The sequence below is a fragment of the Callorhinus ursinus genome, unplaced genomic scaffold, assembly GCF_003265705.2.
Source record: "Callorhinus ursinus isolate GAN/ISIS: 27379988/994484 unplaced genomic scaffold, GSC_fseal_2.0 scaffold4, whole genome shotgun sequence".
NCBI lineage: Eukaryota > Metazoa > Chordata > Mammalia > Carnivora > Otariidae > Callorhinus > Callorhinus ursinus.
This window is the reverse complement of record NW_027397066.1, coordinates 63,291,948-63,313,295: the sequence shown is the minus strand read 5'-3', so window position 1 is coordinate 63,313,295 and position 21,348 is coordinate 63,291,948. Positions and strand designations below refer to the sequence as shown.

Here is a 21,348-nt window from a genome sequence, read left to right as displayed (position 1 = left end):
TTCAGGTGTTACTAAGTCAAAAAAAAAAAAGTTCATAACAAGATGAATCTTTCCACCAGCCACCAATCTAAAAACTTCAGTTTGTGAAATAATACGTAAGATAATGCAATCTTGACACCAAACTTAGTCCACCAGTCCAATAAACAGGTTTTCTCTTTAACGTTTTAACGTGCCAAAGCCTCTTTTCTGACATAATCAAGGATTACAATATTTTATTTAACCAAATATTTTTTAAGTTATATACATTACCAGTTTTTAAGAAGCTTAAATAAATTATACACAATGCAAAAGCAATGCCAAACATTCAAAAGGTACTTCAAAGTCATGTTTTTGCCTTACCTTCATTATTATAATTATCAGTAATTGTAGTGCCTGAACAAATTGTGCTATGAAGTATTTTTGCTGCAAAAATGCTAGGTCACAATAGGTTTTCTTACTTAAATCCTACACTCTGAGTTTTACCCTAAGAACAGAGATCTAATCCTATCCATTTTTCTATTCCAGTAGCTGGAGCATAATAGGTGCTTCATGTCTGTAGTGTGAATAAAAGAACTGAATAGAAGTCTACATCCAAAACATTTAAGACAAATAATGAAAAACTCCAAAGTCACTAATTATAAAGAATATGCAATCCATTTGGGATTTATTGCATTTAAAGAAAGCAGATTATTAAAACAGTAGGTATGATAAATACAGTAAGAAAATAATTTTAAACTTCAAACAAAACAAAGTGAATGAGGGACAGAATTCAGTCAAGAAGAATAAGCAACGTAATGGCAATAAAGTCGTAAAATCAGTTAGTGCTTAATTAGATGTAGAAAGAAAAAAAAAAAGCAACTGATTCTATCTCATAAACAGTTTCCCAGCTATATTTGAGGATTGAAGTTACTTTAGAAAGTATGTTTTGTAACAATGAGAAATATAATAAGCACGTAAATCAGGTTTATTAAAAGTTATTTGCTTAGTGGTACATAAAAGGCTTCAGAAAATTCAAGTTTAACAAAAAATGGAAGTTTAATCAAAGAAAGTGCACTTAAAGCTGTTTGCCAGCAATTTAAAAAGTAGCTTACTATTACTGTACTGCTTACCATCAGATGACCTTCAATCACAAAAAGAGAGCAGGAAAAAAAAGTTCTTTCAAAAGTAGCACAATCGATTTTTAAATAAAAATAACCCCAAATGATGACCCATTGCATTTTCATCTGTCTACCTCATTCTTTTAGTGGCTTTTATAAAACCTCCCTAGGAGTGAATGTTCTTTTAGTAATGATTGTGGTTGCAATTCCATTTAAAAGTAAAAATTCACATTAACTCCACAGTAGAGAGATGTGACATGTGCATGCATGCGTGTGTTTATATATTTTTCTCAATATATAGACACCCTGGTGTATACAAAAGTTTTCAAACATAATTTTTATTCTCACAGTAGATATGTCATCTCATTCTCACAGTAGATCTGTCAGCTCAGTATCAGACCTAACAATAATGAGTGATTTTGCTAAAAGGGAAGAAAAAGTTAACTGCACATTCTACACATATTAAAACAAATGTACCAAACTCTTCAGACCTAGTGATACTAATACATGTGTACCTTCTAGCAATGCTTATATGAAGTACCAAAACCTAAACTAAGCAGAGTAGCCAAATAGTAAGAAAACTGCTCTGCCTATGAACATCAGAGCCAAAGGGGGGCTCCGCCTTACTCTTTCCACCAGCAGTATGAGAACAACAATCTATTACCGTTAGACAATAAACAGGGTGGGATCAAAAGGTGTGTCTATCTACAATTCCAAATAATGTCATAACTGTGCCCAAGTACACATTCAGGGATAGGTGGTAGGTCAGTGGAAGAATTACACAATTTCCCACTGATACTTCTGAATAAATATTCTAGCCAGTTAAATTTTCATCTGGCCTAAAACCTTTCTTCCTCCACCTAATACATATACCAAGCAACTTTTGTGTCTCAGCAGATACATTCTTCCATGCCATAAAAGCTGATCTTTTTAACACTAACAATTGTGAAGTGATATTTAAAAAGTTAACTGAATGGTCCACTTTTAAAACGAGTATTCAAAATCAACAAGCATTATTAAAGCTGTTAGGACAGAAATAACTTTGGCCTCAGATTTTTGCTAGCTTCATAATTTACTTCCCTTAGCGTGATGTTCAAGTATTACAGGTTTAGTTATGACTACTTTACGTACAAAAGCACAGAGGACACCTGATTAATAATAGGAAAATAATTTCAACTCTCCTTCCTTAAACAAGAATTGGACCATCCCATAATAGAACCAAACTTTTACTGAACGTTGTGTCCCAAGTATGTGTTAGGCTCTTTCACGTGCCTTGAGAGTCTCATAATTCTCATAAGGGAATTACCTGGGCATCACGAGAGTGACCTACATCCTAACGATAGTGGGAGGAGATAATGAAAAATGGAAAGCAACCCTAATCCTGTACTCCTTGGAAAATGCCTTTACTTCAACACACAGGAATCTCCCCATTTCTATCCTATTGGGTCCCCTGTCGAATCCTAATGTTTCCTCTGAGCTATAATCTCAAAAGAGGAAAGTCACTGGGCTGTAATATAATAAACATACGGATGGAAGTATTTTAAACAATGTCAAAATTGTTTCTTTAGAATTCATCTAACTTTATAAGCCCGAAGTGCCTACATCAGTGTCTAAATCACTTAAAATTATTCAGTGTATTGAAAAGCAAGTGTAAGCAAGGCCTTGGTATCAGACACAATCTAAGTATTTCATGTTTACATCCCAAGGAGACCACATTAATTCATCTACTACCCCTTTTAAATTATAAAACTCATGAGGTCTAGCAGAGACCAAGGCCAAGGACTAAAATAGTCAAAAGCATACCGTGTACACATCAACAAATTTTCATTAAAAAAAAATTGTTTGATACAAACCTACCATGAATTTACTAAATGTAATCATCAACTCTTCACTTTTAAAAGAAAGTATCACTTGAGTCTACTTTGTAAAGTTTTGAAGAACACCTACTTAAGCATTTGCATTAGCAGTATTAATCAACCTGAGAATCAGGAAAAAAAAAAAAGGTGCAAACATAATATTTGCCTTTGGCACAAGGACAAGTAATTGGTGCAGTCGGGGCTCTAAAAATACAACTCTTAAGCAGTAATATAATGCTTGGTCTGCCTCTGCTACACTGTGATTCACATATTTGCTTCCCTGTTTGTCCACAAATTTGTATCTAAAATATAAAAGAGAAAAGAAACAATAAAAATGAATATATAGTTGAGTAACATATACTTTGCTTCTTTCCAAGTTTAGAACTGTGAAAACAGGCAAATAGCTCATCCCATTTGGGGCACTATAATTAAGATATTCTAATAAGATTACTCATAAAATACACTTTAATTGGGTTCAAAGAAAGTTCATTTAAAGTATAGCAATCAAGAGTGCCAGTTAATAAGAGTTTCCACCCCTTTTTGTAAATAGCTTTATCAGTTCTAGAAACTTCTAAATGTTGATAGGGAAGGACAGTTAATTATAACTTAAAAGAGCTGGAGACACAGGAAGCACAGATACTGTATTCACATTAATTCATATAGTAATTTCTATCTTATTAAACAATTTCTATAAAATCTCAAGTTTCTAATTAGGATTTGGGGTGTAAAAAAAAGGCAATTTGGTAGCTGGGTTCTTTTCACTAGAGACGCATCAACTAGCAGAACTGAGATGCTAGTTCCCATCTCACACCTTATAGCCATGTTAAGATCTTGCGTATTAGTGCAGAGGTACTTGCAGCAGGATGCGTGAGTCCTGCCTATAAGGCTTTATGGGTTTCACTGTTCTGTGCACTTTATTAAAACTACTCCACCCTCCCAACCTAACTAGAAAGTTGTTGCTCGTGACTTGGGGAATATTTGGGGAAGGTGGTAATTTAATAAAGTACATTATTAAATGCAACATGATTTTATGTTGTAAACGTCTTAAAAACAGGGTTTCAGCTACATTTTTTTTTCCTGAAGTACAATTTCTATACAACCCTTGTCCTCACTCCCCATTTTTCCAACAATCTGCTTTATTAGGGACATGACAGTAAAAGTTTTGAGCAAGAAGCCATTCAAAAACAATATATAAAGTGTTCCTGAAGTAAGTTTTTTTTTCTCTCTCTTCAGTATCATTTTTTTTCTTTTACATTTTCCACACGTCAGGTATTTCTCTTTAGTTTTTGTCCTAGGCTTCTGTGTAGATGTTCCATATTAATGGCACTTGTTTCTAAAAATGCAACAGTTTTAGGCACAATAGTCAGTTACTTCTGGCTCTGCTTTGTCGAGAACGGTGTAAGGACTAAATCTCTGCTCTCTCCAGGTATTAACTTTTTAATTCTTTAGGAGAACCAGATTTTGTTTTTACTGTGTGGAAATTAGAAGAGACCTTTAAAAAATCCACAAATGCAACCTGTGTATGTACAAATAACCTTAGTTTTACACGCTGGATCCTGCCATGAGCCCAGAATATGCACACACAAGTGACATTCTGTTCTAAAAAGAATGACACAGCTTTCCAGTCCCTTTTCAGTGGCTACGCAACTGGAAAGGTGGCACGTGCTTTCCCGGGATTTCCGTGGAGTCACGTCTGGTGGCTGAAACCCAGGGTTAGAGCGAGCAGTCAAGCTCCCTTTTCTCCTGCATGGAAAAGACAGCGAGTCACTACCCTGTGGAGATACTTCCTTTTTCTATTTGGTTTATTTAAAAATCACCTATGCTGATTGACCTGTAAGAGTGAATGATATAAAGAGCTATACAAATAAATTTTCTTTCAAATTCATAAAACTATTCATACTTTTTTGAAACAGGAGTTAATGCCAAGAGTCCGCCAGAAGTATCTACTGTTTAGAAGGAAATGGAGCAGCACCAAATGGGTCTAATTCGACTGACTGGGACTGTGGGGGCTGATGTGAAGTGATGCTTTGCACTACAAGTTCTGTAAAGGGCACGGCACCGAAATCATCCATTTTCAAGGCATCTGTACTATGGAATGAGCCATGCAGTGAATTGGGTCTGGGCCGCCCAGGCAGGCCGGGGTTGTGATCGGCACGGATGTCACTCAGGCCCTGATGTGGAGGGTGCCACGGCAGGTCTGGAGGATGGAAGGGCTTGGCACCGAAGGGGTCCAACAGACTCTCCTCAGGCTGCAGGCCATTCCCTCTGTCTTTCCCATCGGTTAGTGCAATGCTAATGTTCTCCTTGGAGTCGGAGATGGTTAAAAATTCATTGCTACTTTGAGAGTCTCGGCGGCCCACCTTTTTGTGCCTGCGAGCCCTCTCTGGAGTGCGGTAGGTAGGCTTCACGGTCTTCTTCGTGCTGGTTGGCGTGCCGTGATGCCGCTTGCCATTACTTTTGGGCAGATCCTGCTTTGTGCGCCTCTGGCGAGAAGAGAGTTTCTGTAAGCTTCGCTGTTTGACTTTTTGCTGTTGACTCCCAGTTATTTCCTCAAAGGGCACAAGCCCAAAAAGGTCCTCATTGCTGTCACTTTTGCTTGTTGATGTGGGAAAGGGCTGAAAGGGAGTGGAGCCAAAGATATCTACACTTTTCGGACAACCAGGGAGGGTTTGTGCTTTGGGCCCCACTGCACGGCAGTCTGGTACATTCACCTTCTTGCTGAAGGGTGCCTTTGTGAATACATCAAATTCCTCCTGCTCTAGACCCACAGTAGGACAGAGGGGCTGTTGACAGAAGTTCTTTTCATTCTTCCGTTGGTGAGGCTGTTGAGCACGCACTGCAAAGAAGGGGACAGCGCCAAATACATCAAACTCCTGTTTAGGAGCCTCCACTCCAACATCAGAGGGCAATCGGGTCGGGGTGAGGAGTGTGTTAGGAGGATCTTGCGTTGGTCCACTGCCAGATTTGTCTCTGTAGACAGGGCTCGCATCACTGTACTTTACTTTGGCCTGCTCATAATCAGAATCAGAGCTATGTTTCTCTTCTTCCTCATCTTCAGAATCCATGAGGAGAGGCCTATGACCCAGATTTTCCGGTTCAGTATCATCATCATTAAAATCTCCTTGTTCTCCCTGAAGAACTTCTTCATCCTCCTGTTCCTCCTCTTCGCTGCTCTTAGGAGAAGGGGGATCTGATTCAAAATCACTTTCAGACTCATCGTTCCGCTTCTGCACTTGACCCTGTACTAATGAATTCTCTGAGGTTTTCTTTCCAGTCCGGTGGTCTTTAGATACTGGACTTGCTTTTCTATTCTTGATAGGGTTTGCAGAACTATTTTCTTGATTCATGGATGAATGTTCAATTTTCTTTTCTGGAGAACCTGCAGGTTCAAAGAAAAATTATTATAGCATTACATTTCAAGAACCATTTGCACTAAATATGCAAGAACACAAGGCATTACAAATCCCTCATACCAGTTCACTTAGAGAAAATAATGTCATTTCTTTGGTCATTAGGCTTAGGGAACGCACGTGTCCTCGACTAGACAGTTAGGTCCTCTAGTGCAGAGATTTACTTGCCTCTGTACCCTACACACTACCTACTCACCAGAGGCCCTCACTGACAGCTAGGTTTTATTTATGGTACCCAGAAGAGGACTCTGAATATAATACACAGGCAAATTTTCTTCTCCAACCTTCCAAGTAAGATTATTCAGCTAATTGCCCCTACTCAGAATCCCACACTTACCAAACCACATTCTGCTTATATTTCAACTCCATTATAAAGTTTTCCCAAAGAGATCAACAAGCAGGAAGAGCTTGTCTGCTCTGTTTCACTGTAACTTTTTTTAAAAATTAGCATTCTGGTCGTCTTACGACCTAAGTTAACATGAGTGCCTCCCCATAATCTGATCAAAGCCAAGGACCCAGCACTGAACCAAGACCGTACCGAGGACATCTGCCTTCTCTAAATGACACAGCTTCCTTTAACTGTCTTATCTTCACTACTAAACATTCCATTAAAAGCATGCTACCTTTAAAAAAAACTTAACTACCAATATGTTCACTGTACGATGCATAGTAAAACCATCAAATATAGTGCTTTATGATTTCACTGTATGGTATATAATAAAGACTGTATTAGTTACACAAAAGTATACTACCCTCCCCATATACTGACGTATTGAATTATTTTCCAGATGTAGGGATCAATTTGAACTGATCCAACCACATATCCAATCATTCTTCCCTTCCTTTGACTAAGATCAGATATCTTCAAAATAATTAGCTAGGGTTGGAAATTTAGTCTAGTCATGAAAAGTAATCAACTTATGATGGAAGGACCATTACTTTCCTGTTATTAACATGGTCCTTATCACATATGATACTCTTCAGTTCTTACCTTCTCTTTAGAAGTCAATACTATTGTCTTCCCACCTCCCTGACTATTCCTTCTTGGTCATATAGAGACTTCTCTTTCACGAACACTTCCATATGCATACATGTTCTCTAGGGTGCTATCCTTGGCTTTCTCCCTCTTAGGTCCTCCCGTGGTCTTAAATACTTGTATGTTAATTGCCACATACACCATCCTACTGGATCTCTCTAATACTGACCATGAATACTTATCTTACTCGTCTAATACTTATGAATATGTATCCTACTATTACTTCAAACTCCGTAATTTCAAAAGAGATCATCTTTCCTCTTAAAATGTGCTCCTCATCAGTTCCCACTAAACTGTAAACACTTCTAACTAGTTCTGCAAATCAACAGAAGTCTGGAAATCATCTTCCTTCCTCATGAGTTTGTGTTTTTAAACTCTTGAATCTGTTCCCTCCAGTACCACGTCCCTCAAACTACTCCTCTATCCTGCCACCAGAATGATTTTTCTGAAACACTAATTATGTGGCTACAGCTTAAACCCATTCAGTGGCTCTCTAAAGTCCCAACCCTTAGCCCAGCACAGGGGCCCCATCTCTGGATTCTGTCCTCCCACACCTTTAGCCTCAGACCTTGATGTCTTCCATGGGTATATAGCTCCACCTGACACATTTAGATTTAAAAAAATTATTTTGAGTTATCCTGCTATCCAACCTCTTAATGCTTGCTGTCAGAAACTGAGGAACCTAAAAGATTTGGGTTTCAAGGAGCACTCTGCTGTTTTAACATCTCTCTACCACTGTCACACCACCCCCTGGTAGGAACATCCTTCTAGCACTCCCACTCCCGCCTGACTTGCCTAGTGGACCTGGCTGTGTTTCAAGACCCAGCCCATGCCAGAGCCCTGCAAAGACACCCCTTGAAAAATACCCCTATTTGGGACTCCTGATGAACTTAGAACAAGCCTTAATTGTACTATATTACAATTATTTGTTTGTCTGTTTTCCCTACTTGATTATTACCTCCTAGACACAGTCCTATTTATCATTTACCTCACATCATTCTTTTCTATCCTAGCATGTGGTGAATCAATATTTGTTGAATGAAACAATAAGTGACTACTCTGAGCTCATAGCTTTGGACGCATATCCAGTACATTCAGAATGCAATAAAGTTACATTAAAAAATGAACTCTTTACATCTGCAGATTTTTTTAAGCTCAGAATTCAGTCACTGAATTTTTTAAGTTTAACAAAAAATGTTTGTTACATTGGTGAATAAACACAGTCCCTACCTTCAGGAGTTTACAATCAAGTGTGGGAGACAGAGAGTACAAGGACTGGCACTCTGAAATAACAGAGAAGTAGTGCAAGTCATGGGGCGGGGGAACGGGTACAGAAACCTACTCTGGACAGTCAGCAAAGGCCTCCCTGAGGAGATGCCGGTTAAGACTGAACAGTGAGAAGGAGCCAGCCACGCAAAGGACGGGCAGAAAGCTGCTCCAAGGAGAAGCTAGGGCATGTGTGAAGGCAAGAAAGCAGTTGGCACGCTTGAGGAACTGAAAATAGGCCAGTGTGAATGGAGTACAGTGGCAAGAGGAATACGAGGCAGGAAAGAGAGGGGAAGGGAGCAGCCTGTGAAGGTGCCTTTCAGGCCATGAGAAGGAGTCTGGATTTTGCTCTAAATTCGGTATGCAATGGGAAGCCGTTACAAGGCTTTATTTAAAATGGGTGTCATGATCAGATTGATAGTTGAAACATAACTGACTGTGTAGAAAAAAAGGCTGAAAAGAGAGATACGAAAGTGAGGAATCAGGGAGGAGGAAATGGTAGAAATTAAAGCCCGAGATTCTGGTGGCCTGGACGACGGTGGTGGCAGGCTAAGTAGCAGTGAAGAATTAGAGACTGAGGAGGGAAACTCTCTGGAAGGATGGTAGTGCCATTAATACAGACAGAAAAGAGTGAGTAAAGAATAAGAGGGAAAGTAGAGATTACCAAGAATCAGGTTTTGGACACAGTGCTTGCTATTTGTGATGCCTTAAGTGCAAATAGTAGATACCTGTGGTTTGAGGGCAATGGTTAGTTTTTGACTGGAGACTAGAGATTTGGGAGTCCTCCCCATGTAGACGGTATGCGGAGAGAGTTACAAGTCTGCAGGAAATCACTTAGGAAGTGAGTACAAAACAGAAAAAGGGGACCCAACACTGAGCCCTCAGGTATAACACATTTAGAAGTCAGCAGAACCACCGACGAAGCTAACTGCAAAGTACAGAGAGGAGGACCAAAACCAGGTGAGTGCGGTGTCAGGGAAGCCAAGAGAGAAGTGCTTCGGAGGACAGAGGAGACAACCGAGCTGGGTGAGGCAAAGACGTGCAATAAACTGAGGACGGACAATGGCCACTGACTGTGGTCGGTCCAGGCAGATTGTTGGCAACCTTGAAGTGAGGAGTAGGGCTGAGGAGGAGGGGGAGAGAAGACATGGGGAATTCCATCAGGTTCTACTTAAACATAATCTTCATCCATTATTCATCTACCAGTTCCATGAAACCAGCCAAGAGCTAAATGCTGTATCTTTACAAATTTACAATAGGCTTATCTTAAATCCTAACAGATTAAAACCAAATCAGATACAGATTCTCAAGTTTGACTTCTCCCCCATACAGCTTACTTCTGATACTAAAAACAAAGATGACGTTTATAGATTAGCTGTAGAATTTATTTTTGTGAATTTTTATTCAAAAGAAAAAAAAAGTGTAATGGCAAAGACAATCATCCCTCACGTTGGGCAGTTCCTCTATGATAGTTTAATGTCTTACTTCAAGCTCCTTACCCCCCAGAAAGCCACAATGTGTACCCATTGTACCTGCTCATGGACACCTCCAAGAACATTCCATAATGTTTTCCAAAGTGTATCCCGTAGAACATTATTCCTGTTTCAAGAACCAAACAGTTCTGCGGTCTCATGTACTTGAGTTTATAAAATGCTGCTATGTAATGTGCCTCTACCTGGAAAATGCTCACTAAAGGTGCTGTCAAGTCCTACACAAAAGAATCTGCTTAATCTTATGAAATCCAGGACTTCCCAAATTTGCTTCACTACACTTTTATGTACAAGTAGCACCCAGTAGAGCCTTATAAACGATTTTGCAAAATACATTCTGGAAAAATACTGCTTCTACAACTTTTTCTTTTCCTTTCTTTTTTAAAGATTTATTTATTTGAGAGAGGGAGAGCACAAGGGGAGAGTGAAAAGGAGAAGGAGACTCCCCGCTGAGCGGAGAACCCAATAGGGGCCTCGATCCCAGGACCCTGAGATCATGACCTGAGCTGAAGGCAGATGCCCAACCGACTGAGCCACCCAGGTTTCCCTGCTTCCACAACTTCTCTGAGAAATTCCATTTCTAGGGCACAGAGATCTTGGGACAGAGTCCTTCAGTTGACTTTCTCTGTGATTCTTCTATTTTAATCCCAGTCTTCTAAATTAATTGTTTCCTGTACAGGAGCGCACTGCAGGGATCTGCTGGGTTTGGAGACTCCACACGGGGTCGGGTGCCAGAGATAGAAACGCTCGGTCACAGGCCGGGTGAGCATGGAGTGTGGCCGGAGACTGGGGAGACAGGAGTGATTGCTTTTCTCTGGGGGCGCACTGAGGAGTGGGGCCCCGAGTTCTCGGCTCCTCCAGGGCGCAGATTGGGAGGCCGCCGTTTTCACTCTTGTCCTCCAAAGCTGTACGGAAAGCTTGCAGGGAACAAAAGCTCCCGAGAGCAAACCTGAGCAGATTACTTAGCCTGCACTGGCTGGGGCGGGGTAATTCCGCCTCCAGCAAAGACATTTGGGAACCACGGCAAAAGGTCCCTCCCCCAGATGATCAGCAAGAACAGCCAGCCAAGACCAAGTTTACCAATCAATGAGAATGGCAGAACTCCAGAGCTAGGGGAATACAGCACATAGAATTCATGGCTTTTTTCCCGATTCTTTAGTCTTTCAAAGTTAATATATTAAATTTTCTTTATTTTTTCTATTTCTTTTTAATTTTTCTTTCCTTTTTCAACAAACATCAATTCCTTTTTTAAAATTTTTTTAATTTTCATTTTTACAATCATATTCTATCCCTTCATTGTATTTAATATTATTTTTTGTATATATGTAAGTTTTTCTTTCTTTAAAATCTTGGGATACAGTTTCTTCTAACAGACCAAAATATACCCTAAATCTAGTGTATGGCTTTGTTCTAGTCTCCCGCCTGATCATATTCTTTTTTTTTTTTTAATTTTTGTTATTTCCTTTTTCAAACAACTTCTTACCCTATCAATTCCTTTTTTAAAATCTTTTTTAATTTTCATCTTTACAGTCATATTCCATCCCTTCATCGTATTTACCCTTATTTTTGTGTGTATATACATGTTTTCCTTTCTTTAAAATTTTGGGAGGCAGTTTCTTCTTTTTCTTTGATCTGTTCTTCTAACAGACCAAAATAAACCCAAAATCTAGTGTGTGGCTCTGTTCCACTCACCAACCTGATCATATTTTTTTTTCTTTCTTTCTCTCCCCCCCTCCAACCCCCGTTTTGGGTCTCTTCTGATTTGTGTATATTTTTCTGAGGTCATTGTTACCCTTTTAGCATGATCTTGTTCATCTATTCTTCTCTGGACAAAATGACAAGACAGAAAAACTCACCTCAAAAAAAAGAACAAGAGGCAGTACCAACTGCCAGGGACCTAATCAATATGGACATTAGTAAGATGTTGGAACTACAGTTCAGAATGACGATTATATAAAGATACTAGCTGGGCTTGAAAAAAGCATAGAAGATACTAGAGAATCCCTTTCTGGAGAAATAAAAAAACTAAAATCTAACCAAGTCAAAATCAAAAAGGCTATTAATGAGGTGCAATCAAAAATGGAGGCTCTTAACTGCTAGGATAAATGAGGCAGAAGATAGAAGACCAAATGATGGAGAATAGACAAGCTAAGAAAACGAGAGATAAACAAGTACTGGATCACAAGGGGAGAATTCGAGAGATAAGTGATACCATAAAGTAAAACAACAGAATAATTGGGATCCCAGAAGAAGAAGAAAGAGAGAGAGGGGCAGAGGGCATACTGGAGCAAATTATAACAGAGAACTTCCCTAATTTGGGGAAGGAAACAGGCATCAAAATCCAGGAGGCAGAGAGAACCCCCCTCAAAATCAATAAAAGTAGGTCAACACCCCGACATCTAATAGTAAAACTCACGAGTGTCAGAGACAAAGAGAAAATCCTGAAAGTAGCTCGGGACAAGAGGTCTGTAACCTACAATGGTGGAAATATTAGATTGGCAGCAGACCTATCCACAGAGACCTGACAGGCCAGAAAGGACTGGCATGATATATTCAGAGCACTAAATGAGAAAAACATGCAGCCAAGAATACTATATCCAGCTAGGCTGTCACTGAAAATAGAAGGAGAGATAAAAAGCTTCCAGGACAAACAAAAACAAAGAATTTCCAAAACCAAACCAGCCCTACAAGAAATATTGAAAGAGGTCCTCTAAGCAAAGAGAGAGCCTAAAAGTAACATAGAACAGAAAGGAAAAGAGACAATATACAGCAACAGTCACCTTACAGGCAATACAGTGGCACTAAATTCATATCTTTCAATAGTTACCCTGAATGTAAATGGGCTAAATGCCCCAATCAAAAGACAAAAGAGTATCAGAGTGGATAAAAAAACAAGACCCATCGTTATGCTGTCTCCAAGAGACTCATTTTAGACCCAAAGACACCCCCAGATTGAAAGTGAGGGGGTGGAAAACCATTTACCATGCTAATGGACATCAAAAGAAAGCTCAGGGGGCAATCCTTATATCAGATTTTAAACCAAAGACTATAATAAGAGATGAGGAAGGATACTACATCATACTTAAAGGGTCTATCCAACAAGAAGACCTAACAATTTTAAATATCTATGCCCCTAACATGGGAGCAGCCGATTATATAAGCCAATTAAAAACAAAATCAAAGAAACACATCAACAATAATACAGTAATAGTAGGGGACTTTAACACCCCCCTCACTGAAATGGACAGATCATCTAAGCAAAAGATCAAGGAAATAAAGGCTTCAAATGACACACTGGACCAAATGGACTTCACAGATATATTCACAACATTCCATCCCAAAGCAACAGAATACACATTCTTCTCTAGTGCCCATGGAACATTCTCCAGAATAGATCACATCCTGGGCCACAAATAAGGTTTCAACCATTACCAAAAGACTGGGATCATTCCCTGCAAATTTTCAGACCACAATGCTTTGAAACTAGAACTTGATCACAAGAGGAAAGTTGGAAAGAACTTAAATACATGGAGGCTAAAGAACATCCTACTAAGGAATGAATGGGTCAACCAGGAAATTAAAGACGAATTAACCAAATTCATGGAAACCAATGAAAATGAAAACACAACTGTTCAAAATCTTTGGCATGCAGCAAAGGCAGCCCTAAGAGGAAAGTATATAGCAATACAAGCCTTTCTCAAGAAACAAGAAAGGTCTCAAATACACAACCTCACCCTACACCTAAAGGAGCTGGAGAAAGAACAGCAAATAAAGCCTAAACCCAGCAGGAGACAAGAAATAATAAAGATCAGAGCAGAAATCAATGAAATAGAAACCAAAAGAACAGTAGAACAGATCAACGAAACTAGGAGCTGGTTCTTTGAAAGAATTAGTAAGACTGATAAACCCCTGGCCAGACTTATCAAAAAGAAAAGAGAAAGGACCCAAATAAATAAAACCATGAAAGAGGAGAGAGATCACAACCAACACCAAAGAAATACAATTATAAGAACATATTATGAGCAACTATATGCCAGCAAATTAGACAATCTGGAAGAAATGGATGCTTTCTTGGAGATGTATAAACTACCAAAACTGAACCAGGAAAAAATAGAAAACCTGAACGGACCCATAATTAGTAAGGAAATTGAAGCAGTAATCAAAAATCTCCTAACAAACAAGAGCCCAAAGGCCAGATGGCTTCCCAGGAGAATTCTACCAAACATTTAAAGAAGAATTAATACCTATTCTTCTGAAACTGTTCCAAAAAACAGAAATGGGAGGAAAACTTCCAAACTCATTTTATGAGGCCACCATTACCTTGATTCCAAAACCAGACAAAGACCCCAACAAAAAAGAGAACTATAGACCAATATCCCTGATGAACATGGATGCAAAAATTCTCACCAAAATACTAGCCAATAGGATCCAAAAGTAATTAAAAGGATTATTCATCACGACCCAGTGGGATTTATTCCTGGGCTGCAAGGTTGGTTCAACATCCGCAAATCGATGTGATACGATACATTAACAAAAGAAAGAACAAGAACCATATGATACTCTCAATAGATGCAGAAAAAGTATTTGACAAAGTACAGCATCCTTTCTTGATCAAAACTCTTCAGAGTATAGGCACAGAGGGTACATACCTCAATATCATAAAAGCCATCTATGAAAAACCCACAGCGAATATCATTCTCAGTGGGGAAAAACTGAGAGCTTTCCCCCTAAGGTCAGGAACACGGCAGAGATGTCCACTATCACCACTACTGTTCAACATAGTACTAGAAGTCCTAACCTCGGCAATCAGACAACAGAAAGAAATAAAAGACATCCGAATCAGCGAAGAAGAAGTCAAACCCTCACTCTTTGCAGATGATATGATACTTTATGTGGAAAACCCAAAAGATTCCACCCCAAAACTGCTAGAACTCATATAGGAATTCAGTAAAGCAGCAGGATATAAATGCACAGAAATCAGCTGCATTTCTATATACCAACAACAAGACAGAACAAAGAGAAATTAAGGAGTCAATCCCATTTACAACTGCACCCAAAACCATAAGATACCTAGGAATAAATCCAACCAAAGAGGCAAAGAATTTGTACTCAGAAAACTATAAAATACTCATGAAAGAAATTGAAGAAGACACAAAGAAATGGAAAAACGTTCCATGCTCATGGACTGGAAGAACAAATATTGTGAAAACATCAATGCTACCTAGAGCAATCTACATATTTAATGCAATCCCCATCAAAATACCATCAACTTTTCTCAAAGAAATGGAACAAATAATCCTTAAATTTGTATGGAACCAGAAAAGACCCCGAAAAGCCAGAGAAACGTTGAAAAAGAAAACCAAAGCTAGTAGCATCACAATTCCGGACTTCAAGCTCTATTACAAAGCTGTAATCATCAAGACAGTATGTTACTGGCACAAAAACAGACATATCAATCAATGGAACAGAGAATCCAGAAATGGACCCTCAAATCTATGGTCAACTAATCTTCGACAAAGCAGGAAAGAATGTCCAATGGAAAAAAGACAGTCTCTTCAACAAATGGTGTTGGGATAATTGGACAGCCACATGCAGAAGAATGAAACCGGACCATTTCCTTACACCACACACAAAAATAGACTCCAAATGGATGAAAGACCTAAATGTGAGACTCCAGGAGTCCATCAAAATCCTTGAGGAGAACACAGGCAGCAACCTCCTTGACCTCAGCCACAGCAACTTCTTTCTAGAAACATCATCAAACGTAAGGGAAGCAAGGGCAAAAATGAACTATTGGGACTTCATCAAGATAAAAAGCAAAGGAAACAGTCAACAAAACCAAAAGACAACTGACAGAATGGGAGAAGATATTTGCAAATGACGTATCAGATAAAGGGCTAGTATCCAAAATCTAAAAAGAACTTATCAAACTCAACACCCAAAGAACAAATGATCCAATCAAGAAATGGGCAGAAGACATGAACAGACATGTCTTCTGACAGACAGAAAGAAGACATCTAAATGGCCAACAAACACACGAAAAAGTGCTCAACATCACTTGGCATCAGGGAAATCCAAATCAAAACCTCAATGAGATACCATCTCACACCAGTCAGAATGGCTAAAATTAAGTCAGGAAATGACAGATGTTGGCAAGAATGCAGAGAAAGGGGAACCCTCCTACACTGTTGGGTGAGAATGCAAGCTTGTGTAGCCACTCTGGTAAAGAGCATGAAGGTTCCTCAAAAAGTTGAAAATAGAGCTGCCCTATGACCCAGCAACTGCATTACTGGGTATTTACCCCAGAGATAAAATGTAGTGATCTAAAGGGGCACCTGCACCCCAATGTTTATAGCAGCAATGTCCACAGTATCCAAACTATGGAAAGAGCCTAGATGTCCATCAATAGATGAGTGGATAAAGAAGATGTGGTATATATATATATATATATATATGTAAATATATATATATATACACACACACATACAATGGAATATTATGCAGCCAGCAAAAAAATGAAATCTTGCCATTTGCAATGACATGGATGGAACTAGACAGTATTATGCTGAACAAAATAAGTCAGTCAGAGAAAGACAGGTATCATACGATCTCACTGATAAGAGGAATGTGAGAAACAAGACAGAGGATCATAGGGGAAGGAAGGAAAAAATGATAAAGATGAAACCAGAGAGGGAGACAAACAATAAGAGACTTAGTCTCAGAAACAAACTGAGGGTTGCTGGAGTGGAGAGGGGTGGGAGGGATGGGGTGGCTGGGTGATTGGGGAGGGTATGTGCTATGGTGAGCGCTATGAATCGTGTAAGACTGATGAATCACAGACCTGTACCCCCGAAACAAATAATACATTATATGTTAATAAAAAATAAATAAAAATGACATATAAAACAAAAAATAAATTAAAAAAATAAATTAACTGTTTCCTTTACCCAATTGGCCACTAGTGCTTTCCAAAACACATTCGTCACTTCCTACTCGTTCTGTCTGCACTGTGAGCTTCTCAAAGTTGTATTAATAGACGTATAGATTTTTTTGTGTTAAATGCTATACAGTTTTTTTTTTTTTTTTTTTTGAGAGAGAGAAAGAGCATGGGCAGGGTAGGAGGGGTGGGGCATAGGGAGAAGGAGAAAGAGATTCTTAAGCAGGCTCCATGCCCAGCACTGTGCCCAAAGCGGGGCTCAGTCTCACAACACAGATCATTACCTGAGCTGAAATCAAGAGTCAAATGCTTTACCAACTGAGCCACACAGGCACCCCCAGATCTATTTTTTTTAATTGTCAATGTGAATATAAATTTGTGGGGTTTTTCATTTACCATTTTCAATGCATGTTTACAGGTATCAATATAGTCATTATTAATTCTGATAGAAACATGATAAAACACTGAATTATAACATTTTAAGATTTAACATTTACCTATAGAACCTCTAGGTTGTTTCTAGTTTTTCAGCATTTTAAATAGAACCATGATCATGTACTTTTTCGTTGAGGGGAAAAAAAGAAAAAGAAAACTCTTTTTTAATATCAATTTCACCTTATGGATTTACTATTATTCCCTCATTATACATATTCATTATACATAATTAATACACAGCTAATGAACTTAACCCAGTAACAATCTCTGACAAGATCCTAGCCAATACTTTGTACCCTTAAGCATAATATGAGGAAATATATAAATTATATTGAGGGAATAATATGACAATAACAGTTCTATTTCACACAATTGTTATAAAGAAAGACTTAGAAGAGTGCCCAACACACAATAAACACTCAATAGTAAACTATTATCATCACCTCCAGAACAAGGCCAAACTCAATTACCTCATCCACCAAATTCCACCCTTCTAGTATCTTTTCTGGACCCAGTGGTCAACACTGAATGTAAGTGCGGGGGGCAGGGGGTATAATTCTTTTTTTATTAGAGAGAGAATGCACACACAAGTGGGTGGAGAGGCAGAGGGAGAGGGGAAAACAGACTTGCCGCTGAGCAAGGGAGCCTGATGAAGGGCTTGATCCCCGGACCCCAGGATCATGACCTAAGCCGAAGGCAGGCACTTACCGACTGAGCCCCCCAGGCACCGCAGAGATGAGTGCAATTCTATGGCTAATTCAAGAGGCATTCAGGTCCACTTTAGAAATGGCCAGAAAAGGAGTGCCTGACTGATTCAATCAGAAGAACATGTAACTTGGTATCAGGGTCGTGAGTTCAGGCCCCACACTGGGTGTAGAGATTACTTTATATATTTTTTCAAAAATGGCCAGAAAAAAGTAGGCACACAACTGTATATCCACACACAAGGGTGCATACTGGATCCTGGAAACTAGATCTCTGATTTTTAAATAGCTGTAGTTGGGTGCATAGTATAAGAAATGAAAAAGACTGCTTTCAAAAAGACCAAGAACAGGCACACACAATGATCTATGCCATCTTTGTGGTTTCAGATTACATCCCTGAAAAGTATGGGCAACTGGGGAAGTTTTCTGTTGGTTACAGAAAGACTGGTTTTCTTTCTTTTATTGTCTCCCCTTTATAAAACTAAGAGGATATTTACCCAAATTCCTTTCTTTTTCCACATTCTCACAAGAGAATCAAGAGCAGCAATGAACCTCTGACAGCACATTAAGAGCAACTTAAACGTTAATAAGAACCATTACAACACAATTTAAATACATGTGGTCATCTCTCTCCAGTAACTCCTGCTGAGGAAAAGTTAAATTCCAGGCTGCAAGTTACAGCAATTCTAGATAAGGCTTTACTTTCTGCAGTAAAAGTGATCTACTTAAGCATCCCCTCTTCACTGTGGAACTATAGAAGAACTGAGAAAGAAATGAGAATTATACAAAATTTAAAATTATTTCAATATTTTCTAAGGCTTTTAGTCCTGTTCCATAGGCACGAAAGACTGTCAAAATAAGTATTACAGTTATAAAGTTGGTTATCAACTATACAATGTATAGTACTTTAAAATGTGACTTCATAGCTAAGTGCCAACAACTTTTATATTGTTTCTTTGCCTAAACATAGTCCTGTAATTAAAAAAAAAAAAGAACTCAGATATTCCTGCTGTTTGCTCCTGGGACCAGATTGCTTCTTCCAGTTGTTAGAGTAAATATTACACATGTGATTTACTATGAAATTTAAATCAGGATTATTTCACTACTTAATTTCCCAAAAGTACAGTCTAAATATGTTTCCTTATAATTCAATATATCCTAAATCTTAATAATCCCTATATTTACTGAGATTTGTATTAACATAAAAATGGCTGTTTTTCAAAAAGTGGGTGGAAGGGAAGCTACCATAATATTTAAAATAAGCACTAGAAACATGTATTTAAAGCATAAACAATTATCTAGAATGTGCCCAGGATATCTCAGTTACCTTTCTCTATTAACTGATTTTGGTAAAACACTATAAATTTTCATACATTGACTTTTTATTTTCGGCCCTGAGGGGCATTCTTCTTTCCTTAAACTAAATACAGAATATTTTGATGGCTTCTAGTCAGGATGTTATTTCTGCTTTGTGCCTTGGAACTACAAAGTATGAAAATTTCAGCTTTTTGAGTAATCCTTATCTTTTGAGGTTGGTCTGACATCTGCCAACAGCCAAAATCCAATCAGAACAAAGTCCTGAAAATAAAGGGAGTGACTTAGACGATGTAGATGTGGATAAATTATTAAGAACAGCAATAAAGGGTTATAAAGTCTTAAATTCTCTTCTGCAGCATATAAGTGGTCTCTCAGGGAAATTCCAAGTAAAGTGTTGGGGAAAAAAGTTACCAGGGGCACCTGGGTGGCTCATTGGGTTAAGCGTCTGCCTTCGGCTCAAGTCATGATCCCAGGGTCCTGGGATCGAGCCCGTGTCAGGCTCCCTGCTTAGCTGGGAGTCTGCTTCTCCCTCTCCCTCTGCCCCTTCCCCTGGCCTGTGCTCTCTCTCTTTCTCTTGCATAAATAAAATCTCTAAAAAAAAAAAGTTACAACAATGTGAAATCACTGAAGTAAGTGTCAAGAGAACTAGTACCAACTTACCGAAATTCTGATTAAAGTTATTCTCACTGGCTTAATATATATCATATACAGAATTTCAAGATAATAGTGCAGAGCTAATGAAAGCAATGCTTCAGTTATTCAGTACTGTCAGTAAAAAGCATGTACTAAATATCTAAATGCCACATTAACCATTTGGTAACTATATAAAAATATATAGCATACTTTCCTTCCTTTATAAGCAGAAGATACTAAATGAAAGTGTCCTTTTATGACTTGGAATCATGCACTACTTAGTGTCTCACTTTCCTCATCTGTAAAGCAGAGATAGCAATAGTATTTGCCTCCGAAAGTTGTAACAAGAATTAAAGTGAGAACATACGTGAAGTGCTTACAACACTGCTGGCGTGTGGTACGTACTCAGTAAAGGGCTATGTTTAGTACTGCTGGTGTAGTACCCCATCCTTTCATTACTATTTATGGAGTACCTGTCACATGCTTCCAATGATACTGAGAAATGAATCAGAGAAGAGAGTAACTAATACTTGTCAAGTGCACAAATGCAGTGCCAACAGCTCTTCATACATTCTCTCTTAACTCCCCACCATTAGGCTCCCACGTTAGGGTGAAATGCTTTGGAAGGTTTGTTATGATCTTTCCTTTTCAACTTTATTAACTACATCTTCAAAAGTGGTCCCCTTGCTCTATGTCAGATCATTGGCATGACCTCCTACCACTTCAAAGATATGCATTGTTATTATCCAGTTCTCATTATTTGGCTTTCCCTTTTCTCTTTCCGTTTCTTTCTTTTGGTGACCTTAACCCTATTTCATAGCTTCAGCTATATTTGAAAGCAAAAAACAAGAAGGGATTTTTAGAGATGTAGTCTTTTTATACACAAGGACTATGAAACTAGGAAAAAGTTGAAGAACGCCCAAGTTTAAGGCCATACACATCAAAACCAGAACTTCTCTGCTGACACTAGTTTAAAACTCTCATCTGTAAATGCTACAATTAAACTACCAGTAAAACATCACCACCAGCAAATATTCAACATAGCTCGTCAACCCCCAGAAAAAGACACCCACAGACCTGTCCTGAATTTCTTTTGATTTCCTTTACAAAGCTATGTCTGAAAAGTTAAAAAAAAAGCCCAATACTGTTTCTACTTCAGCAAACAGTGTTTTGTTGAACTGTCAATAC

General features: G+C 38.6%; 2 protein-coding genes across 4 annotated transcripts in view; one reads left to right on the top strand and one right to left on the bottom strand.

Moving 5' to 3' along the window:
- The window catches only part of PAQR3 (progestin and adipoQ receptor family member 3), a 29,569-nt gene extending 21,064 nt beyond the window's left edge, over positions 1 to 8,505 (top strand). For both annotated transcript variants that reach the window (XM_073891819.1, XM_025887709.2), the window contains exon 7: positions 4,846 to 8,505. The gene's annotated coding sequence lies outside the window, so the exon portion shown is untranslated. The remainder of the gene's footprint in view (positions 1 to 4,845) is intronic.
- BMP2K (BMP2 inducible kinase) overlaps positions 615 to 21,348 on the bottom strand; it is a 133,526-nt gene continuing 112,792 nt past the window's right edge. For both annotated transcript variants that reach the window (XM_073891821.1, XM_025887706.2), the window contains one exon: positions 615 to 6,311. In XM_073891821.1, the coding sequence (XP_073747922.1) occupies positions 4,876 to 6,311 (1,436 nt within the window). In that variant the 3' untranslated portion in view covers positions 615 to 4,875. The remainder of the gene's footprint in view (positions 6,312 to 21,348) is intronic.